Source organism: Molothrus ater, chromosome 8 (genome assembly GCF_012460135.2).
Source record: "Molothrus ater isolate BHLD 08-10-18 breed brown headed cowbird chromosome 8, BPBGC_Mater_1.1, whole genome shotgun sequence".
NCBI lineage: Eukaryota > Metazoa > Chordata > Aves > Passeriformes > Icteridae > Molothrus > Molothrus ater.
The window spans coordinates 35,366,241-35,388,685 of NC_050485.2; the positions used below are offsets into that span (position 1 = coordinate 35,366,241).

At 54.6% G+C, this 22,445-nt stretch overlaps 1 protein-coding gene across 1 annotated transcript; it reads right to left on the reverse strand.

Annotated features, from left to right (window-relative positions):
• Nucleotides 1-565: 565 nt before the first annotated feature.
• BNIP3 (BCL2 interacting protein 3) lies at nucleotides 566-8,307 on the reverse strand. Its single transcript, XM_036385919.1, has 6 exons — nucleotides 8,198-8,307; nucleotides 5,714-5,894; nucleotides 5,081-5,165; nucleotides 2,290-2,396; nucleotides 2,051-2,200; nucleotides 566-1,473 (listed from the first exon to the last, which is right to left on the reverse strand). Exons 1-6 carry the CDS (start codon nucleotides 8,232-8,234, stop codon nucleotides 1,422-1,424), a joined length of 612 nt encoding a protein of 203 aa, XP_036241812.1. The 5' UTR covers nucleotides 8,235-8,307; the 3' UTR covers nucleotides 566-1,421.
• Between the last annotated feature and the right edge of the window lie 14,138 nt (nucleotides 8,308-22,445).

A 22,445-nucleotide genomic window follows, 5' to 3' on the forward strand; every position in this document is an offset into this window, starting at 1 on the left:
CACTGTGCCCGAGCAGCCAGCACTGCCCAGGGTGTCACCTCTGGGGGGAAGGAGCTGGGGGACAATGGCAGTGAAAAGGGGACCCCGGGGTTTAACCCCCTCCGCTCTCCAGCCAGAGCCCAGGCGTGTGCTCAGCAGGGATCTGCTGCTCCCAGTCACACCGGCAATGGAAGCGGCACCGGAGCATTCAAGGGTTCTGATCCCACCTTTGCTCTTGGGGTAGGAAAAATTCCTTCCTGGGAAGGGCTGCAGTGCCCATCCCTGGGGGGATCTCACAGCCCTGTGGCTGTGGCACCTGAGGACATGGACAGAGCTGGGAATGGTGGGACTCCATGGGCTCACAGGGCTTTTCCAGCCTCAACAATTCCATGGTTTGCAGCTCCTCAGGAGCATCACACCCTGTGTGTGCAGTGAGTGCAGGTTACCCAGGGCCTGCTGAGGTTTGCTTGATGCTGTTTCCATGGAAACACCTGCATTCCATGTCAGCAAGTGACCAGTGGGATAGGGGCAGGCAGAGGCCAAGAGCCTCATCAGCCCCTGCAGGAAAAGGAATGAGGCAACTGAGTTCACCAGGAACCTTTTTATTTAAATATATAAAACATGGTATTTTGGCAAACATTCATTTTCTCATTAAATAAGGTAAAATCACGGAAGGGAAAGGCATTGCATCAGTAAAAACCAAGGAGAAGCCACCCTGTGGTTCATGTGCCCAGGGCTGGGGTCAGGTGCACATTGATGTGGGACAGGAAAAGCCTGTAAGCGACAGCCTGCGGTAAGTACAGCAGAGAGCCTGGAGTAACTGCTGGGGTTAAATGAATGTCCTGGCAAAAGCAGCTTTTAGTAGGCACTAAATCCAAATTCTACCTCTGAACATGGACAAACTGATGGATTTTACCCACATGCTCATCTCCTCCCACTGTGTCTCAACACCTTACACCTCCCACCGAAGTGAACTAAGCCACACCTACCCGAGGAAAGGCTGCCCGGGGCAGTGAGAGCCCCTGGGAATTCCGGATCATCTGTAAGGCCACTCCAGTCTGGGCTCTCCCTGCCTGTGGGGGCTGCAGGAGCAGGGACAACATTCCCACCGCAGGCACAGGAGGGGCGGCATGGACACGGCCCAGCACAAGGGCTGCTGAAAGCTGGGACTGATTCAAACACGGAGCTGCTCTAATGCTCAGGTACTTCACTACAAAGCACTAAGGGACATTACAGCATCTGCACGTGCTCGTGGGGTTATCCAGCGGGGATTGATCCAGAAGGCTCTATGTGACACGGGAGCTCCAGCGTCTCCCTTCCCATTTTTAGACTAAACTAAAACAGGACACGGACAGGACACACACACGACGGCCACGACCAGCTCCCCTCCTCTGCACCTCCTGCGCTCCAGCTGCGGCTGCTCGGCTCCACCCCCGGTGCCTCTAAAAGGTGCTGCTGGAAGCCGTGGTGGTCAGGCGCCTCCCGATGTAAATCCTGCAGCGGGGTCAGAGCACACGGGCAGCCCGGCTGTGGTGCAGTGCTGGGAATGCCCTCCCTGGCAGCTGTAACCAGGCAGCAGGAACAGAACTGCTCCGGAGCCCAGCCCCAGTGACTGCCCCTGGTCTGGTGCCCCTCCCCAGCTCCAGGGCCCAGCACCTGCCCCACGCTGATGTGGAAAGGAAACATCCCCCATTAAATATCTACTGAGTAATTTAAAATAATATTAAATATTTTTAAATCTATGTCAGTGGAACTTTAAAATCTATTCAATATTAGATTTTTGCTTTGCTGATGTCCTAGTTGTGAGATTAAGAGTCTCATCTCCAGTGGAGCCAAGTGTTGTGTGACTACAGTTTCAGTGTACAGAATTCCTCATTTCCCTGCCCCTTAATTGTTCTGAGAAATTCCCAAATGGAGAAAATCAGAAAACTTCAACCATACAGCAATACCACGGGCAGGAAGCACTTCCTGAATAACCATCTTGGACAAAGAGGGAATTGGGAATCAGAATCAGGCCTCAAAGAAAGCAGGTAAAAAAATCTCTTTTTTTTTTTTTTCAATTGAACCTTACCCTAGTCCAATGGCCAGCAGGTGAGAGAGCAGCAGGGATGGGAGGAAAACCTTCAGGAATTCTGCAGAGAATATCCCCCCTTTCTTCATGACACTGGTGTTCCTCATGCTGAGCGTGGCTGTGCGCCGGGGGTGCTTGAAGAGGAATTCCCTGCATTTGGGGAAGGAAGGTGAGCTGTGCGCTCAGGCAGGAGGAGGAGAAGCTGCAGGAGCTCTCCCAGCAGCTGTGGCAGCACTCACTTGGGCGGGATGTTCTCGGGCCGGCTGGACCAGTCCCAGATCCAATCCGCGTTCTTCCTCAGCAGCCGCTCCACCTCCCTCCTCCTCTCCAGGAAATCCTCCTCGGACTGCAACCGAGAGCCACCAGCACTGAGCAGGGCAGCTGGGGGCTGCCAGAGCCCTGCCTGCAGCCAGCACCACTGCCAGGCCTGCCCTGGCACCGAGCAGGGCAGCTGGGGTCTGCCGGAGCCCTGCCTGCAGCCAGCACCAGTGCCCAGCACTGACACCGAGCAGGGCAGCTGGGGGCTGCCGGAGCCCTGCCTGCAGCCAGCACCAGTGCCCAGCACTGACACCCGCCCTCCCAGCCCCTTCCAGGGAGTGTTCACATCCCAGATCAACAGCGGGAGCAGGGAGAGCCATCCTCACTCACAGTGGGGTGAGAATGCCAAAGACCATATCCCATATCCAATATCCCATATGTGCCCAAGACAAGACTGCCCTGGCAGTGAAATCCCAGAGCCAAGCATTTCATCCTTATGCACAGTCCCAAAATATCCCCAGCTCCCAGCCCTGATGGGCACTGGCACAGGGATCCCTGCCCTATCCCAGCTCCCAGCCCTGATGGGCACTGGCACAGGGATCCCTGCCCTATCCCAGCCCTGATGGGCACTGGCACAGGGATCCCTGCCCTATCCCAGCTCCCAGCCCTGATGGGCACTGGCACAGGGATCCCTGCCCTATCCCAGCTCCCAGCCCTGATGGGCACTGGCACAGGGATCCCTGCCCTATCCCAGCTCCCAGCCCTGATGGGCACTGGCACAGGGATCCCTGCCCTATCCCAGCCCTGATGGGCACTGGCACAGGGATCCCTGCCCTATCCCAGCCCTGATGGGCACTGGCACAGGGATCCCTGCCCTATCCCAGCCCTGATGGGCACTGGCACAGGGATCCCTGCCCTATCCCAGCCCTGATGGGCACTGGCACAGGGATCCCTGCCCTATCCCAGCCCTGATGGGCACTGGCACAGGGATCCCTGCCCTACCCCAGCTCCCAGCCCTGATGGGCACTGGCACAGGGATCCCTGCCCTATCCCAGCCCTGATGGGCACTGGCACAGGGATCCCTGCCCTATCCCAGCTCCCAGCCCTGATGGCCACTGGCACAGGGATCCCTGCCCTACCCCAGCCCTGATGGGCACTGGCACAGGGATCCCTGCCCTACCCCAGCCCTGATGGGCACTGGCACAGGGATCCCTGCCCTATCCCAGCTCCCAGCCCTGATGGCCACTGGCACAGGGATCCCTGCCCTACCCCAGCCCTGATGGGCACTGGCACAGGGATCCCTGCCCTATCCCAGCCCTGATGGGCACTGGCACAGGGATCCCTGCCCTACCCCAGCCCTGATGGGCACTGGCACAGGGATCCCTGCCCTATCCCAGCTCCCAGCCCTGATGGGCACTGGCACAGGGATCCCTGCCCTATCCCAGCCCTGATGGGCACTGGCACAGGGATCCCTGCCCTATCCCAGCTCCCAGCCCTGATGGGCACTGGCACAGGGATCCCTGCCCTATCCCAGCCCTGATGGGCACTGGCACAGGGATCCCTGCCCTACCCCAGCTCCCAGCCCTGATGGGCACTGGCACAGGGACTGCTGGCCAGGCTCAGAGCTGGCAGGTGTCACTGGCAGTCCTGGCCCAGCTCCTGGCAGGGACCCGTTCCAGTCCCTGGCCCTCCTGGGAGGCAGGTGAGCCTGGCCAGGTGTGTGCTCCCAGAACAAGCCCCCCAGCCCCAGCTCTGGTGCAGTTACAGCACAAATGCTGAGTCAGGGCAGAGCTCCTGGCTCAGCTCGGCTCCATTCCACACAGCCCAGGCCTTGGGATAAAAATAGATCCTGCTCCCAGAATTCCAACAGCTCTGGATGCAAACACACACAGCATGGAAATAAAACTGTCCAGGCAGCTGGAATTCTGATGGCTTTCTGACTTGGGGTTATTTGTTCTCAAAGTCTAAATAATGATCTTTAAACAGCTGAAGGGTGTTTCTGACAATATAAAATAATAATTTCCAGTAATAATTAACTTGCAGTACCACATTTAGCTAACCTAAAGCTGAATCCTTGGAGTCTGGCAGGAGTTGTAGAAATGACGCAGAAAAATTCACTTCCTTGAAATACTTCCTTCCTCAAAATGCTTTGTGAGTCATTTTTTTAATATTAAAAGCTAATTTATTACACTGGAGACTTCAGATTTCAGCCTGTCATCCTGCAATAAGCCCTGTATTGATTAAATATGGTCAATGCACATTATTTCCCCCACTCTTGTTGCAAATGTGTTTATTCATTTTCCTTGCAGGTAAACAAACCTACAAAGTGAAATCAAAATGAACAGGGAGTTTACCAAAGCAGTAGATATTCAGGTTTGGTATTAATTGTTAAAATACCTGGAATCAAAGCTATGGCAGGGCTTGGAAATTGTGTATTTTTGGCTGCCATATTTAAGTGATTCTAGAAATTCTTGATGTTGTCAAAATATCTTTTAAAATTCCTACTGAATTAGTGGAGGTGCATTTCAGCATTGGTGGGGATGTAGGAAATGCACCCCATCAGCAGCCAAAGGTAGAGGGCAAATCCTTCTGAAAAACCTCAGTCACAGATTGGAAAGACCCAAGCAAAACATCCCCATGTGCAGGAGCAAACACAGCCAGGCTGGATCTGCCAGGGCTGCTGTGAGTTGTGCAAGCTCTGCTTCAGCAGCTTCTGCTGTTCCTGCCCAAAGCTCAGAGCTCCCCTGTCCCCCTGCACGGTGAGGATCTTACCTGGAAGCTGTTCTTCTCCCCACTGCTGTGGCTCTCTATCTCCAGAGCTCTGTGGCTGTCCTGGGGGGTCTGGGAGCGAGGAGGGCTGCACCAGGACAGAAGCACCAGGAAAGGAGGAGGTGAGTGTTCTGTGACACCTGGGAGCTGGGCACGCTGCCCAGGAGTGCCCCACCATGCCCCAGGGGCTGCATGGGGCAGTGCTGCCACAGCCCAGCCACCCCAGCCACTGCTCTGCCCCCCAGCCTCTGCCCACGCTGCTGGGGAGCCCTGGCACTGGCACAGAACAACAGGCAGCACACGAGGAGTGGCAGCAGGGTTTGCCTTGAATCCCCACCAGCCAGGCCAGGCCCTGCTGTGGAGGTTGAGTCCTGGAGTTTGGGCTTTCCCAAACACAGTTTGGGCTGGAGAGCTCACAGCCCATCAAAATGCAGCACATGCATTAATGGCACTGCCTGAGCACCTGGCCTGGGGCTGGGCTGTTGTGTGAGGCCCTGGACACCTGCTCTGGTTTCCAGGCACACATGCACACGCGTGTTCATAGGAACAGGCACATGCATGCTAACACACCCATGCAGCATTTGTGTCTGTGCCTCTGGGACATCCCTGGGAGCCCTTGGCAGAGCCCCTGCTCACCTGTCACAGTGGGAGCTCTCCCTGGAGCTGCTCCTGCCCGACTCGTGCTGGGCGTCCAGCAGGATCTTCTCCATGTCCCCGTTGTGGATGGACAGCGAGGCTGGCACCTGCTCCTGGCTGCCCGTGGACGCGGAGCTGCCGCTGCCACTGCCATTGCTGAAGTGCAGCTCCACCCAGGACCCTGGCGGCAGAGAGCAGAGCTGAGCCCGCCGCCTGAGGCTGCCAGTGCCCCTGCAGGGACGCAGGCCAGCCCTGCCGCCCGGCCCATAAACAGCACGGAATGCAAAGGGCAGGCAGCTGAGCTGGGAGGGCTCACAGGCCTGGGAAGCAGCTGCTCAGGAGTACATTGTGTTTCTCTCTGCACATACAGATCTTGTAGGGTACGTTCACTTTTTATTGTTCAACATAGGTGGCAGTCAAAATAGCCTCAAGGACTTTTGCTGCCAAAGTTCAGTTGTTGGTTTGTTGAAATGACTTTGGGCTCCAGAGCCCAGGGACTGTTCAGTGCAGCCTTTTTTCAGTGCCATTTGTAGGTGCTGCTGTTAAGCAACTGCGGGTGTGTGGCAAGGGCTGTCATGGGTTTGCTGCTAGCAGTATATTTAACACGGTCACATGGGCTCTGTTTTCCTAAGGGAGGGAATAACAGCTCCCTCCTGGGCAGGGACAGCTCACTGCAGGCCCGGAGCTCTGCCCTCCCTATGGAATCCTGGAATGCCTTGGCTGGGAGGGACCCCAAATCCCCCCCAGTGCCACCCTGCCATGGCAGGGACACCTCCCACTGTCTCAGGTGCTCCCAGCCCCAGTGTCCAGCCTGGCCTTGGGCACTGCCAGGGATCCAGGGGCAGCCCCAGCTGCTCTGGGCACCTGTGCCAGGGCTGCCCACCCTGCCAGGGAACAATTCCCAATTCCCAATCTCCCATCCAGCCCTGCCCTCTGGCACTGGGCTGTCCTGTCCCTCCAGGCCCCCAGGAATGAGCTCAGGGAACAGAAAATACCCGAGGTACACGAATGCCAGAGGAACCCCACCGTGGAACAGATGTGGCCCAGCCCCAGCAGTGCCCAGGGAGCAGAGCAGCGAGGACAGGAGCAGGAGAGCAGCAGGAATTCCCTGGATTCTGGGCAAGGATGTCCAGGGAATCAGCAGGGAAAGGAGAGACAGGGCCAGTGGTGCTCGGGCTGCTCAGGGAACAAAGGCACAGCAGGAGCAGCTGGAGCTGCAGGGTCCCTTCCCAGCCATCCAGCAGCACAGGAACCAGGTGGGGAGAAGCCAGTGCAGGGCTTTAGCATGAAGCACGAATGTCAGACCAGCAAAGATAGCCCAGATACCCTGGCTGGGAGGAGACTGAGGGCTCCAAAGCCAAATGGAACAGCACAAAGCCAAACTGCCTCATGTGCATCAACAACACGAGTACCTCCACCCCAAATAGCCAGACCTCCATCAGGACAGCCAAAGTACCACAAAACCTGCTGGATACAAACATTCCTGGCCGCCGAGTTTGGAAGAGATGCTTTTCTTCCAAACCCCTTTACCTTCACAGCTGGTTTGTTGTTGTTTGGGTTTGTTTGGGAATTTTCCCCTCCACGTGACAGTGCCTGGCATGTGGCAGGGAGCATGTTCAGAGCCAGACAAACCCTTCCCTACCCTTTCCCCCGAAATCTAGGGAAGCTCAAGCTGTTACCAAAGAACGATCACAACCACTAGAGATCAAATTAAGACTTTATCTGCTGAACTCTTACTGGAATACAGGATAAAGCAGGGAGAGGATGGGGATTGCAGCAGCAAGGGGACAGAAGATGGGGTTTACAATTTTCCCTTTCTTTCCTTCTCCTTTCGGACACTCCTCAGAGAAGGGCTGTGCTGGAGCACACGGAACAGGCTGTGATATCACCATTTAAAGATAAAAGCAGCTGTGTTTTTATGAAGCTGGAAACACAAACAGACCGAAGCCCAGGAGAGGCGAAACAGCCCGGCCAGACGAGTCCCGGGGATGGCCTCGGGACAGAGGGGTCTGTCACGATATCCCAGCCCAGGACACATGTGCGAGCACAGACCAGCACCGCAAAGCACGGCATCAGCGCTGGGAAGCGTAATTTTCTTAAGATACAGCTTTCAACGCTGGGAATTAAGAAGCAGAATTCCACAGAGCGATGAGGACGGCCCCTAAATCGCTACAACCCCCGTGCCAGCCGCACTGTGTGGGGGATTTTCCCTTCCCCGGCCAATCCGGGCTATCCAGCACCCGATCCCCGCGACTGACCCCAGCCCTGCTCACAGGCACACGCACCGGGCCTCCTCCCCGGGACGCGGGGCGATGGACACGCACTGCGGCGCGCACATCGGCCACCGCAATCACCCAATATCGCGACACAGAAGGGTCCCGCGCGGGTCCGCCCCCAGCCCTCCGCGCCCGGGCAGTGCGCTGCCAGCCCTCCGCGCCCGGGCAGTGCGCTGCCAGCCCTCCGCGCCGCTGCCCGCGGCCTTACCCTGCAGGTTCTCCTCCTGAGGGCTCTGTCGCGACATGGCTGGCGGGCGGCCGGGCACGCACTGACCGCGCGCCGCCCGCCCCAGCGCACGGCGACCGCCCCGCTGACGTCAGCGCCACGCCGCCCGCCCATTGGCCAGCGCGGCGGGGCGGGACGGGGCGTGGCAGGGGGGGCGCGCCCTCCCTCAGCGCCCCCCGGGCCGCCATGATGGAGGGGAGGGAGAGGGCCGGGCGGGGAAACGGGACCGGTTCCCGTGGGACATCATCATCCCGCAGGACATCATCCCTCAGAACATCATCATCCTTCAGAACATCATCATCCCTCATGACTCCCGCTCTCTGCCCGCTGAGCGCTCCGCACGGCCCGCCGGCCCGCGGGCCTCCCGCACGGCGCTTCAGAGTCACACGGGGAACGCGGACACGGGCGGGTTTCAAAAGATACACGGAGACGTTTCAAAGGATTCACGGAGGGGATTTCAAAGGATTCACGGAGGGGGTTTCAAGGGATACACGGAGGGGGTTTCAAAGCAGACACGTCCGCTTGCAAAGTCACAGCTTGCGGCCGCTAAGCCAGCGCCGACAGCGAATGATACATGGCCCTAAAATAGGTAATAATCACAGAATAGTTGGAAGGGACCCACAAGCGTCATCCAGTCCGACTCTTAGCCCTGCACAAAACAGCCCCAAGAAAATTAATAAATAATAACAAATAAATAAATAAATAGATAGTAAATAAATCTCGTTTTGGTCTTTAATTGACACGATGCCATCAGGGCCCTCGACAGCGGGAACTACTTAACTCGTGTTGTTGTTTGAAAGCAGATACTGATTTACTGCTGGGACTTTGTAAAGACAGACGCATAAAACCTGATTTTATTTAGCCAAAGTATTAATTAAAGCATGCAGGCTTTTTTGCCTTGTCTGGAATTGTTTTCACCCGTGCCTTTCTGCAGCCGAGTCACAAAGCCCAAGTGAAATACATCAGTAATTGTCTGTGAGTTACTGCTTTATAACCTTCCCAGAAGGACAAGGCCGGGTGTTGCGGGTGTGGGCACGGCACTCTGTGTAACTGGTGGATAAAGAGCGGCAATGGAGACGGTTCCGTTCCAGTAGGGAAGAGCCGTCCGTGGCAGGAGCAAAGGCCGGGTTGAAGCTGGGAACGAGGGGCGGGTTCCCGGTGTCTGCGCTCGCTGCCGCTCCCGCTCCTCCGCAGAGCTCTGCTGCTCCCTGCTGCCGGCAGCACCGGGCACCGGGCACGCCAGCCTCGGGCACGGGGCACCGGGTACAGCAGCTGCTCCCTGCTGCCGGCAGCACCGGGCACCGGGCACGGCAGCCTCGGGCACGGGGCACCGGGTACAGCAGCTGCTCCCTGCTGCCGGCAGCACCGGGCACCGGGCACGGCAGCCTCGGGCACGGGGCACCCGGTACAGCAGCTGCTCCTCGGGGAGGAGGTTCTGCCTCCGGGATCTGCTCCTCTCCTGCAGCCAGCACTGCCTCGGCTGTGAGGAACAGGGGCTCAGCACTGCAGTCACACAGCAAGGGCTGTCTGCCTCAGGAGGGATGTGGGGATCATGGAATCACAGAACCCCAGGAGGGTTTGGGTTGGAGGGACCGTAATTCCCACCCAGTGCCACCCCTGCCATGGCAGGGACACCTTCCATCATCCCAGAGTGCTCCAAGCCCCAATGTCCAACCTGGCCTTGGGCACTGCCAGGGATCCAGGGGGAGCCACAGCTGCTCTTTCATCAGTCATTGGGTGAATGCTTTTATTTTCATGTATAATTTGATGGCAGAAAATTTGGGGTAATTGGCAGAGACGCAGTGTGCTGTCATCAGGAAAAATTGTGAATTTTCCTTTTGTTGGATGAAGTCTTTGAAAGGTTATTGATTTGTTGCACTGCGATCCTCTGCACAGCTGGGACTCGCTCTAATCTTATTTACTTGCATGTCACAGACTCAATCATATATTGATTAATTCCCTTTAAGCCAGAAACAGTGACTGTCTCCTCCACAGAATAACAAAGGCAATGATTTGGATACGGAGTCACACTTGCTGCTCAGGCAGCTTCAACTTTGTGTTTGGTTTTCAGCCTCTGGGCTGGGCCTGACATGAGGCTCAGCCCAGCTGGGAGGGACAGGTATTTCACATCGCACAGTTGTTTGTAATCCCAAACCCGTGATAAACTTGCATTGGTTTAGAAATGGATAATGTTTGCTGACGTGTCTTTGGTTTCTTACTAACAGAAATCAAAGTAATCCACCCACTTCCTAGCGGTACAGTGTGAGAGAGTGGAAATTTCAGGACTGATTTGGGAAAGTGGGCTCACAGCTCCTGCCAGGAGGGCACAGCCGGGGGGTCGGGCTCTGCTCCAGGGCACAGGGACAGGAGCAGAGGGAACGGCCTCAGGCTGGGCCAGGGCAGCTCAGGGTGGGCACAGCAGGAATTTCCCCATGGAAAGGGGGCTCAGGAACTGCCCAGGGAGGGTTGCGGTGCCCATCCCTGCAGGTGGCACCTGGGGGTGGCACTCAGAGCTGGGGACAGGGTGGGGATGGGCACAGCTGGGACTCCCTGGGCTGGGAGGGATTTTCCAGCCCAAATGATTCAGTGATTCTGTGACTGTTGCTCTCCTGTGCAGACACAGGCTCAATCAAACCCCACTGAAATCTGAGCACTCCCCATCTGCATCCCACCGAGGGTTGGCCATTAACCGCCCTGGCTGCCTCTGGAAATCCAGCCATGTGTGTGTTTCATGCTGAGCATTTCTTGGAACCAGGTTCATCATTAACCACCCAGCTGCTCTTGTGTCCTCTCTGCACTGCTGCTGCTCACCCAGGCTGCTGATGCGGGACAGTGCAAGGTGTCCCTGCCCACCACGGCTGGAACACGATGAGCCTTGAGGTCCCCTGCAGCCCAAACCCTTGTGACATTTGCTGATTCTCTGATTTTATTCCATTTGGAGAGTTAATAAAAGCCTGTGTGTGGTGTGGCTGCTGCCGTGGCAGGGCTGTGCCATCCTGGGCCATGTCTGTCACACTCCTCAGCAATCCCCACACGCTCTGTGCTGTGTCCTAGGCCATTGTCACACTCCTCAGCAATCCCCACATGCTCTGTGCCATCCTGGGCCATTGTCACACTGCTCAGCATCCCCACACACTCTGTGCCATCCTGGGCCATTGTCACACTGCTCAGCAATCCCCACACGCTTTGTGCCATCCTGGGCCATTGTCACACTGCTCAGCAATCCCCAAATGCTCTGTGCTGTGTCCTAGGCCATTGTCACACTGCTCAGCAATCCCCACACGCTCTGTGCTGTGTCCTGGGCCATTGTCACACTGCTCAGCAATCCCCACACGCTCTGTGCTGTGTCCTAGGCCATTGTCACACTGCTCAGCAATCCCCACACGCTCTGTGCCATCCTGGGCCATTGTCACACTCCTCAGCAATCCCCAAATGCTCTGTGCCATCCTGGGCCATTGTCACACTGCTCAGCAATCCCCACACGCTCTGTGCCATCCTGGGCCATTGTCACACTGCTCAGCAATCCCCACACACTTGGTGCTGTTCTGTCGTGGCTGCACAGGGGCATTGATCCTTCCTGCCCTGAGCTCGGTGTCACAGGGGGCTCAGACCCCGTGCTGGCACAAACCAGGGCTCAAACCAAACCCAGAGTGCTGCTGGTTTGCTTTTCAGTCTCACAATGGAAGAAATTCTGACCACTTCTAGTGTGAATCAGAAAAGCAGAGCATGAAAATGCCTTCAGCTCTTCTTTACTTACTAACTTCAGGTTTTTAAAGCCCATTCCCATTTGTGTGCAGCTCAGCCCATGGAAGCTGCCAGAGGAATGCTTCTCCTGAGCACTTGCCAGCTGAAAAACAAACCCCCATTCTTTGAGTGATGCAAACCACTGCTGGGCTCTTGTGTAGGTCACTTACACCACTGCCTGCGACGTGACTTGTTTTGCTTACAAACTCCCACAAAGTGTTGCAATTCAGCTCTAAAAATAGAAGCCAGTTTCATTTGTCCCTGAGCCGTTGTTGTCACAGCTCCCAGAGGCACAGCCAGTCCTGTTGTCTCCAAGTGCCACTACATGTCCCTTTGGCAAAGGATAATTGAAACCACCGGGCAGGGGGAACACAGCGTGTTTGGGATCCACAAAAATAGGAACACACTTGAGGAATCTGGTTAGCAGTCATGTGTTTGTTGTCCTGTGCAGTTGTGAGCTTTCAATGGAGGGAAAATGAAGATTTTCTATGCAAAGTTCCAGCTACACAGCTGCTGTTTAAGGGGAAAAAAACCCCAGACCCTCTTTCTAAAACTCAAACTGTGTTCCAAGATAGGTTTCTGCTTCCCAGCCCTGCACTCAGATCACTCTGTCATTCCTGTCAGCAGTTCATGGACATACGCTGGGAGCAGTTCCCAGTCTTCACTATTTCTCATGTCAGGAAAACACAAACTCAAACAAATATGCCCTATATCCTATTTGCTTGTAGAGAACTTGGCGGTGTGTATCTTGTACCCAAATGCATTTCCTTTATGCCTACTTGTGATCAGTTCCTGATGGAAAGGGGGATTTTCAGTGAGTGAGTATTGACAATGGATATTTCCTCAGGTGTGAGGAGCACTGGCATGCAGTGCCCTGGGGGTTCCAGACCTGCTTTATATCCATGTGTTTTAGTCCTCAAATCAAACCTTACAACAACGCCTGCCTTTTCCACTCTCCAGCACTGCCAGGTCCCTGCAGAGCACGCTGGCACCCAGGAATGCCACTCCTGTAAGAGATACAGACCCAGTGCCTGCCCTGCACTCCCACGGGCGCGGGCTTCCACGGAAAATGGACCTCCGGGAGTGAGTCCAGAGTCCTCTGCTCTGCAGCCAGGCTGGGACACCTGGGGGGCTCACCTGGACAGGAGCAGCTCCAGGGAGAGCTCAGAGCCCCTGGCAGGGCCTGAAGGGGCTCCAGGAGAGCTGCAGAGGGACTGGGGACAAGGATGGAGGGACAGGAGCCAGGGAATGGCTCCCAGTGCCAGAGGGCAGGGCTGGATGGGAGATTGGGAATTGGGAATTGTTCCCTGGCAGGGTGGGCAGCCCTGGCACAGGTGCCCAGAGCAGCTGGGGCTGCCCCTGCATCCCTGGCAGTGCCCAAGGCCAGGCTGGACACTGGGGCTGGGAGCACCTGGGACAGTGGGAGGTGTCCCTGCCATGGGATGTGGTGGAATGAGATGGGATTTAAGGTCCCTTCCAACCCAGAAGAGCCCATGATTCCATGATCCTATAACTTGATCCCACCTCTATTGCTAGGAGCAAGTGCAAAGCCTGGCAGCTGTTTTTAAATCCAAATATCCTTCAATCCCCCCCTGCCCTTTTCAGCAAGGCAGGAGGAGCAGCTCCGTGAGGGCTCCAGCTGTGCTGGATGCAGAGCTTTGGCTTCCTCCTGGAGCTGGGAATGCCGATCCTGGCCAGAGAGCGGGGCCCGAGCACGTTTGGGACAGCAACCTCGGCTGGCCGGGAAGGGACAGCCACGGAATGGGGAGAGCGGAGGGAACGGAGGGCTCTGGAGCAGGAGCGGTGCTGATCTCGGGATGGGAGGGCTCTGGAGCTGATCCCGGGATGGGAGGGCTCTGGAGCTGATCTGGGAAGGCAGGGATGGAGGGCTCTGGAGCTGATCCCGGGATGGGAGGGCTCTGGAGCTGATCCCGACAGGCAGGGATGGGAGGGCTCTGGAGCTGATCTCGGGATGGGAGGGCTCTGGAGCTGATCCCGGGATGGGAGGGCTCTGGAGCTGATCCCGACAGGCAGGGATGGGAGGGCTCTGGAGCTGATCTCGGGATGGGAGGGCTCTGGAGCTGATCCCGACAGGCAGGGATGGGAGGGCTCTGGAGCTGATCCCGGGATGGGAGGGCTCTAGAGCTGATCCCGGGATGGGAGGGCTCTGGAGCTGATCCCGGCAGGCAGGGATGGGAGGGCTCTGGAGCTGATCTCGGGATGGGAGGGCTCTGGAGCTGATCCCGGGATGGGAGGGCTCTGGAGCTGATCCCGACAGGCAGGGATGGGAGGGCTCTGGAGCTGATCTGGGAAGGCAGGGATGGGAGGGCTCTGGAGCTGATCCCGGGATGGGAGGGCTCTGGAGCTGATCCCGGGATGGGAGGGCTCTGGAGCTGATCCCGACAGGCAGGGATGGGAGGGCTCTGGAGCTGATCCCGACAGGCAGGGATGGGAGGGCTCTGGAGCTGATCCCGGGATGGGAGGGCTCTGGAGCAGCAGCGCTGCTGACGTGCTGCCGGAGCTGCAGTGACTCCGCAATGGCTGAGCCTGCCGGCACTGAGCGCATCCCGCAGCCTGCCGGGGAAACCTGTCCTTAGCTCCTCCGACTGCTCGCGTCCGCGCTCGGGGTACCTGGTGAGCACATTTTACTCTACACTTGGGGGATTTTTAGCATTTTTTGTTTTATTTTCCTTCTCTGTCCTCTCGGTGCTTCTCTGGACCAATCGATGCATCACTCTTCATCTGATCCCACTGTTTAGAGGACAGAGAGGGAAAATAGAAGCATCTGCAGCAGGGATGGATTTTTTTTTTTTTTTAGCCTTTTGCAGTGTGAATCGTAAAAATCTCTTTAAATATGTCTGCTCGAGCAGCCTACAGGTTTTATCTGGAGTGCACTGCAGGCAGAGACTCCCTCGGTGTGCAGCATGAGGGACTGAGGTTCCTGCCTGCCTGTGCTCCTTAATTAGCATCTACCTGTGCTCGCTAATGAGTGCCTAACTATGCTCCTTAATTAGTGCCTGCCTGTGCTTATTAATCAGTGCTTACCTGTGTAATGTATCTATAAATACGGACATAAAGTGTGATAGACAGACAGACAGATAAATAGATAGATGTGCTGCACATGACCCATCTGCTGCCTGAAGGCTTTGCGGGCTCCATTTTCAGGTGTGCTGTTGGGCATTGTGTCTGAGGTTATTTCCCGTTCTCCCTCCGGGGGGGTGATACATGGCTCTGATGTGCAAAGCTGTGATAACCATGGCTCTGATGTGCAAAGCTGTGCTCTCGGGTGCCAGGAGGGGATGGCTCTGCCTGGCACTGGGGCCCAGCTGCACCTTCCTGCTCCGTCTGCTCCTCAGCATTTTATGGAGTCTCTGTCCGTGTGATGCAGTTGAAATGCCAGGCTCAGAGATTGCTGCTGAGCCTCCTCTGCAGCTGTAGGTGTTGGTGTTTGGGGTAATGCATGCCCTGGTGAATCGCTGTGACAAATAATCTGAGTCTGTGCTCGCCCAGGAGCTGATTCGGGCATTTCCTGTTAGCTGGACTCTGTGCACGGCATCTTTCAGAACTGCTTCCATGGCACTCCTGTGCTCAGAGGAGAGCAGGCTCCCCATCCTGCTTCCATGGCACTCCTGTCCATAGCAGAGCAGGCTCCCCATCCCTGGCAGTGCCCAAACTGCTTCCCATGGCAATCCTTCCCATAGCAGAGCAGGCTCCCCATCCTGCTTCCATGGCACTCCTGTCCATAGGAGAGCAGGCTCTCCATCCCTGGCAGTGCCCAAACTGCTTCCCATGGCACTCCTGTCCATAGGAGAGCAGGCTCCCCATCCCTGGCAGTGCCCAAACTGCTTCCCATGGCAATCCTTCCCATAGGAGAGCAGGCTCTCCATCCCTGGCAGTGCCCAAACTGCTTCCCATGGCACTTCTGTCCATAGCAGAGCAGGCTCCCCATCCCTGCTTCCCATGGCACTCCTGTCCATAGCAGAGCAGGCTCCCCATCCCTGGCAGTGCCCAAACTGCTTCCCATGGCACTCCTGTCCATAGCAGAGCAGGCTCCCCATCCCTGGCAGTGCCGGAGGCCAGGCTGGTTGGGCCCTGGGGCACCTGACACAGTGGGACATTGGTGTCCCTGTCCATGGTAGAGGTGGACTGGGATGTGCTTTAAGGGCCCTCACAACCCAAAGCAGTCTGGGCTTTTGATTCTATTCTGTGCTATTTAACCTAAAAAAAGAAAGTTGTTTTATTTTTCTTCCCAGCTGCCTCCTCTCTCAGTCATTTTAAATGTGATTTATCTCATCCAGATTCCCTTTCCTTTCATTTCATGGGGTGCCTCTACTGACACTGCTAAAAATGGAGACAGAGATTAGAAAACACATTGGAGTCCCGTTGACTTTTGCCTGTAATTTCACACATTGTGATACAGCCAGAGAAATGTGTGTAGTACAAAATAATAATTTCCTGGCAAGAAAGACATGCAGCATCCTTAACCTGCCACCCCTCTGCACCTGGGCTCCTCTCTCTGTGTAAGGGCTCTCTGGGCGCTTAATACATGCTCAAAACTGAAAGTTTCTCAGGGCAGATTACTTTACTTTGCAGTGGAATTTCTGCCTGGTTTATGTTGGCCCTTGGCAGCTTCCTGACCTATAACCCCTTGTTCTTCACCTCCAAATGCCAGACTGGTAGGAATTTCGGTGTTTGCAGTGGTGATTAAGAGGCCAGTGGGACCAGTGCGAGGCCACAGGAAAGCGCATTTGTCACCAGGGCCCTGATGGGGAAAATAACACCCCACTTGAGTAAGGCTTTAAAGAATGTGCTGAAGGCTCATGGTTGTCTTGACAAATACCAGTCTGGGGTGTATTTGTGGAACTGTGTGCCTGTAAATCCCTCCCTTGGTATATGCTCAGTTGTCAACACCTCCCACGTGGTGAAGTTTCACCAAGTTTCCCAATGCACTGTCAGTTTACATGACGAGTAAAACTTTGCTTTTTTTTCCTTAAAATGCATCTCTAAAATATTACTTTTTATTGCAGATGGCTTGAATTCAAAGTAGCATCAGCAAATGCATGTTAACAAGTGAAGGCCTTTAAATAATGATCTTTAACATTTTCCCCTAAAACATGTGTTCTCAGCTTGTCGCCTTCTGTGCTGCAGCTCTTCATGTATGATCAGGAACAGCGGCTTGGCTTAAATGGAAAAATAATTTCAAAAGCAAGTCCTAAAAATTTTACACATCTTGGTTGACTGGGATGTAGGATTTGAACCCATCCACTGCTCTGGGAGCGAGACTCTAACAGCACTGAACAATTTTAAGACACATAAGAACACTTGTATGAGTATATTTTATGGGAAAAGCAGACAAATACTAGCCAATATTTCAGCAATCCAAAGGAAATCACTCATGGGATGCTGTCTTTATTTGCCCACAGGGGGCCAGGAGCAGGTACCTGCATGCAGAGGAGAAGAGAGCTTCCTTCTCCCAGAGCACTGAGTGCTGGCTGCTGTAGTGCCAAAATGCTAATCCATTTCTAGCAGTCACTTCACCTGCAAAGCAAATTCCTGATTTTCCTCTGCAACCACAGCCAAACGTGCTGTGCCCAAACAAACCCCCAAAGGTCTCAGAGTTGAACAGAACTCTGTAGAAGTGGCTCTAAGGGGGAATGACATGGTGGCAGATTTTAGAGAATCCCCTCACTGCTGTGCAGCCCCGCAGCTCCTTCCAGGCACACGTGACCAGGATTTGTTATTCACTGCTGGTGTGGAATCCAGATGAGGGTTCAATGGATTTCGTCTGTGGAGCAGAGGCACTGCCTGAGGACAGGCAGCTGGGAAGGGCTTGGGAGAACGTCTGGGGGATAAATGGGTGTCCTCAAACACACAGCCAGAGCAGGGTGTGGAGCCCTGGCTGTCCTCAAATGCAGCAGAGCTCCTGGGGCTGGAGCTATTGCACTGCTGCCGTGGCCACTGACCTTGACAAGGTCATGTGCCCACAGGGGCTCTTTAAAAGTCACTTTAAGCTGCGGAAAGTGGCTTTGCTATGCCCCCAGCTCGTGTTCCTGGCTGGGCTGTCCCTGTTGGTGGTTCCAGCTCAGCTGGCCCAGCCCGCACCCCCTCCCTGGGCAGTGGAAGGGAATCCCATCAGGTTTTATTCCCCTAGGACACACTCAGGTGTAGCAGGAGCTAAAGGAGCTGCTGCTTGCTGGGTGCCCCTTGTTACCAGTCAGTCACCCAGCAGGCCCAGCAGCCTGACCTGCTTCCAGCCTGAGGGAGCTCTGCCAGGCAGCACTTCCTCAACAAAGGCCAGTTTTTTGCTTTCTTTGGTCAGGATTTTTTTTTTTAAATTCCCCTCTTACTAAAATATCAGTGTGTGTCCTAGGACTGACATGGCTTTGGCCTGATAAGGTTTTACAACCACAAATTGTGTAACAAAACATAGTGGAGAAGCAAGGGATGCAGCAAATAGGACATATCATGGATATGAAGAGGAATGCAAAGCCAGGAATGCTTAAAGCCTTCCTAGAGTTGTGCTGCAGGAAAAAGAGGTGGGAATGGATGCTGAGGCAGGAAAAGCAGGGGCACAGGGGTGGGGAGAGTCACTAAGGCTGGTGTCAGCGTTAGCATCAAGAGCAGGAGCAGACAAGTACAAACATGGTCTTTCCCCTCAAAGCTGTTTTTGGTGTTTTGGGAGGTTGGGCGGGGTGGGATGGGTGGTTTACTCTAGGAGCAGTAACAGTTCCATGGGGGGAACAAGCTGTTGGTTAACTCAGTGTTCTGCATAAACCTGGGAGACCAACGGGAAATAAATGCTCTGCTGAAAATATCGTTGCTGTTGTTTAAAAATAAGCCAGTCAACAACTGACTTGAGACTGAAGAGCACTACCCAGGCAGGAATATTTCCTCTCCTGCTTGTGTTTCCCTCAGTCTGCACAGGGTATCAGGGAGTGGCAGTGAGCAGACGTAGCTCCAGGCAGGGATGTCTGCACAGGCAGGGATGTACTCACACATCCCTGTGGTTATTAATTTTTGTGGTGCTGTTGTGAGCGTCTCCAGGACAAGGTGAGAGATGAGAATTGACTCCAAGTTCTCAGAAGGTTGATATTATATTATATTATATTAATAATCATATCAACAACTAAATTAATAATTATATTATATTATATTATATTATATTATATTATATTATATTATATTAATTATATTTATATTATATTAAATTACATACTAAAACTATGCTAAAGGAAGAGAAAGGAGACATCAGAAGGCTAAATAAGAATGATAATAAAAACTCGTGACAGACTCAGAGAACCCAACACAGCTGGCTGTGATTGCTCATTAATTAAAAACAATTCACATGCTGGATAAGCAATTCTGCCAATCACATTCTAGAGGAGCAAAGCATGGAGAAGCTGAAGCTTCCCAGGAGAAGAAATCCTGGCAAAGGGATTTTTCAGAAAATATGACAGTGACACATCCCCAGTCTGGGACCCAAGGGCTTGTTAAAACCACAGCTGCAGCTTTGGGATGGAGTTTGGAGGTGCTGCTGTACATCAGCACTCAGAGGCTCTGCGTGCTTCAGTCCCTGATGAGCCCTGGCTGTGACCAGGGTGCTCTCCCTGAGGGGTGCTGTACTTGTGGCTTCAGGAACTTCATTCCATGGCTGCTTATTTCATATTAATGACACTCATCTATTTAAAGTAACATGCGTGCCAACTCAGGGCCTTCCACTTCCCCTGGAGTCCTGAATTCCAAGCTGGCTTGGCTCACGTAGAGTAACATTTTCGGAGATGTTTTTTCATGTTCTTTATCACCCAGATCAGTTTTGTTACATCTAAATCGAGGCCATCGGCCGTGCAGCCTGGTGGGAGTCATTTGTTAGACCAGTTGTCATTTCACTGCTGTTGTGTTCCCCTGCTCAAGCCCCGTGCTGGGTGTGCCTTGTGTCCTGCCCACTGCTGACAATAAAGTGCACTGAGCGTCAGAAATGTGGAGTGGGGAGCTGGCTGGGCCAAGCTTCCCCCTGGGGACCAGAGCCCTGTGTGATTTGCTCTGCAGCCCCCAGGCCCGTGCCTCGCGGCCCTGCCTCAGTGCAGTGAGCTCTGGAAGCCAGCCTGCCCTCAGAAACGTGTCACTGTCCCAGCTCTGTCTCCTCGTGAGCAGAGGGCTGGGAGGGCGCTCAGAGAGGGAAGCTCTGTGTGAAATGCCACATTTGGCAGCCCTGCAGCACTTCTTCAGAAAGTCTCATTTGGATCCTGAAATATTGGTAATATTCTCGCTGGGATATAGGGTTTGTTTTGGTTTTTTTAAAAAAAAAAACTGCAACATATCGACTTTGAAGATGAAGCATAAAAATTATTTTTAGCATTTGATGCTAAGTCATCAGAGATGATAAAGGAGAAAGAACAACATTTATAGCTCCCTTCTCTTTGGCAACAGCAGAAAAACCCCATCCTCCTTGCTGGCTGAATAAGGAGCTTTCCTCAAAGTTGACCTCAAATCCCCCCCAGTGCCAGCCCTGCCATGGCAGGGACACCTCCCACTGTCCCAGGGGCTCCCAGCCCCAGTGCCCAGCCTGGCCTTGGGCACTGCCAGGGATCCAGGGGCAGCCCCAGCTGCTCTGGGCACCTGTGCCAGGGCTGCCCACCCTGCCAGGGAACAATTCCCAATTCCCAATCTCCCATCCAGCCCTGCCCTCTGGCACTGGCAGCCATTCCCTGGCTCCTGTCCCTCCATCCTTGTCCCCAGTCCCTCTGCAGCTCTCCTGGAGCCCCCTCAGGCCCTGCCAGGGGCTCTGAGCTCTCCCTGGAGCTGCTCCTGTCCAGGTGAGCCCCCCAGGTGTCCCAGCCTGGCTCCAGAGGGGCTCCAGTTGCAAAACAGGACTTTAAAATTTTTGATTTTAATTAAACATAAGTGCTTCTAAAAATTCAAATGCCATTCTAAAGCATTTCAGTTTCATTTTTGACAGCATCTCAATTTCTCATCTTAATGTTTTGACTAAAAGGATTGAGAAATAAATCCATCACCAAAAAATGCTCCAGGCAGCAAAGTTTGCCCCAGCAGCTGCGTGGGGTGGTGGGGTCCCCATCCCTGGAGGTGTCACCTGGAGGTGGCACTCAGAGCTCTGGCATGGGGACAAGGTGGGCACAGCTGGGCCTCCATGGGCCGGGAGGGCTTTTCCAGGCTAAAGGATTCTGTGATGCTGTGTGGCAGACAGTGCCTTGTGCCTGCAGCCTGTGGGGCTCCCTGGAAAGCTCAGTCACTGCTCTGCAGCAGCTTTTGCCCTTTTTTCACAGGAAGGGAAAAGACAGAAGAGCAGCAGGTTTGGCCTCCATGGCAACGGCAGCGGCTCCAGCCATGCCTGGGGAAGCTGCTCCTGAGCATGGGCTGTTTTCAAAATCTGCTTGGCACCAGCCCGTTTGACAGCAAAGAAAGTCGTGTTTTCAGTGATGCAGTGAGGAGAGGGCCCAAGCAGGGCCCTGGGATCCCACTGGGGCTGCTGGGGACAGGCCTTGCCTGCACAGGGCAGGGAAACGGGGCACTGAAAGCCCCTGATCACCTCCAAACTGGGCATTTCACTTCCATCCCCTCTGGTTTATATCCTGCACTAAAGGGGAACGGGGCAGACTCTGGGCACTGAAATACTCTGATCATCTCCAAACAGGGCAGTTCACTTCCATCCCCTCTGGTTTATATCCTGCACTAAAGGGGAACGGGGCAGACTCTGGGCACTGAAATCCTCTGTTCACCTCCAAACAGGGCCGTTCACTTCCATCCCCTCTGGTTTATATCCTGCACTAAAGGGGAACGGGGCAGGGCAGACTCTGGGCACTGAAATCCTCTGTTCATCTCCAAACAGGGCCGTTCACTTCCATCCCCTCTGGTTTATATCCTGCACTAAAGGGGAACGGGGCAGGGCAGACTCTGGGCACTGAAAGCCCCTGATCATCTCCAAACAGGGCAGTTCACTTCCATCCCCTCTGGTTTATATCCTGCACTAAAGGGGAGCAGGGCAGGGAAACGGGGCACTGAAATCCTCTGATCATCTCCAAACAGGGCAGTTCACTTCCATCCCCTCTGGTTTATATCCTGCACTAAAGGGGAGCAGGGCAGGGAAACGGGGCACTGAAATCCTCTGATCATCTCCAAACAGGGCAGTTCACTTCCATCCCCTCTGGTTTATATCCTGCACTAAAGGGGAGCAGGGCAGGGAAACGGGGCACTGAAATCCTCTGATCATCTCCAAACAGGGCCGTTCACTTCCATCCCCTCCAGTTTGTTTCCTGCTCTGCTGGAGCGTTCCCAGCCCATGGCGTGGGTTGGAAGTGTCCAAAGGCAGGTTGGACATTCTGCCTGGGATGGTGGAAGGTGTCCCTGCCATGGTGGGGTGGAGTGAGAGGAGCTTTGAGTTCCTTTTCAACCCAAACCAACCTGGGATTTTAAGGATATAACAAACACAAGGGTCAGGCTGCTGCAAGAAATGGCTGAGTTTGAGATG

Excerpts from the sequence above, each read along its gene's own strand:
- BNIP3 (XM_036385919.1), bottom strand. The coding sequence starts at position 8,234 with ATGTCGCGACAGAGCCCTCAGGAGGAGAACCTGCAGG. Across the intron at positions 5,166-5,713 it reads GAGAGCTCCCACTGTGACAG|CCCTCCTCGCTCCCAGACCC; the intron begins GTGAGCAGGGGC and ends GTCCTGGTGCAG. Across the intron at positions 2,397-5,080 it reads GGGAGAAGAACAGCTTCCAG|TCCGAGGAGGATTTCCTGGA; the intron begins GTAAGATCCTCA and ends TCTCGGTTGCAG.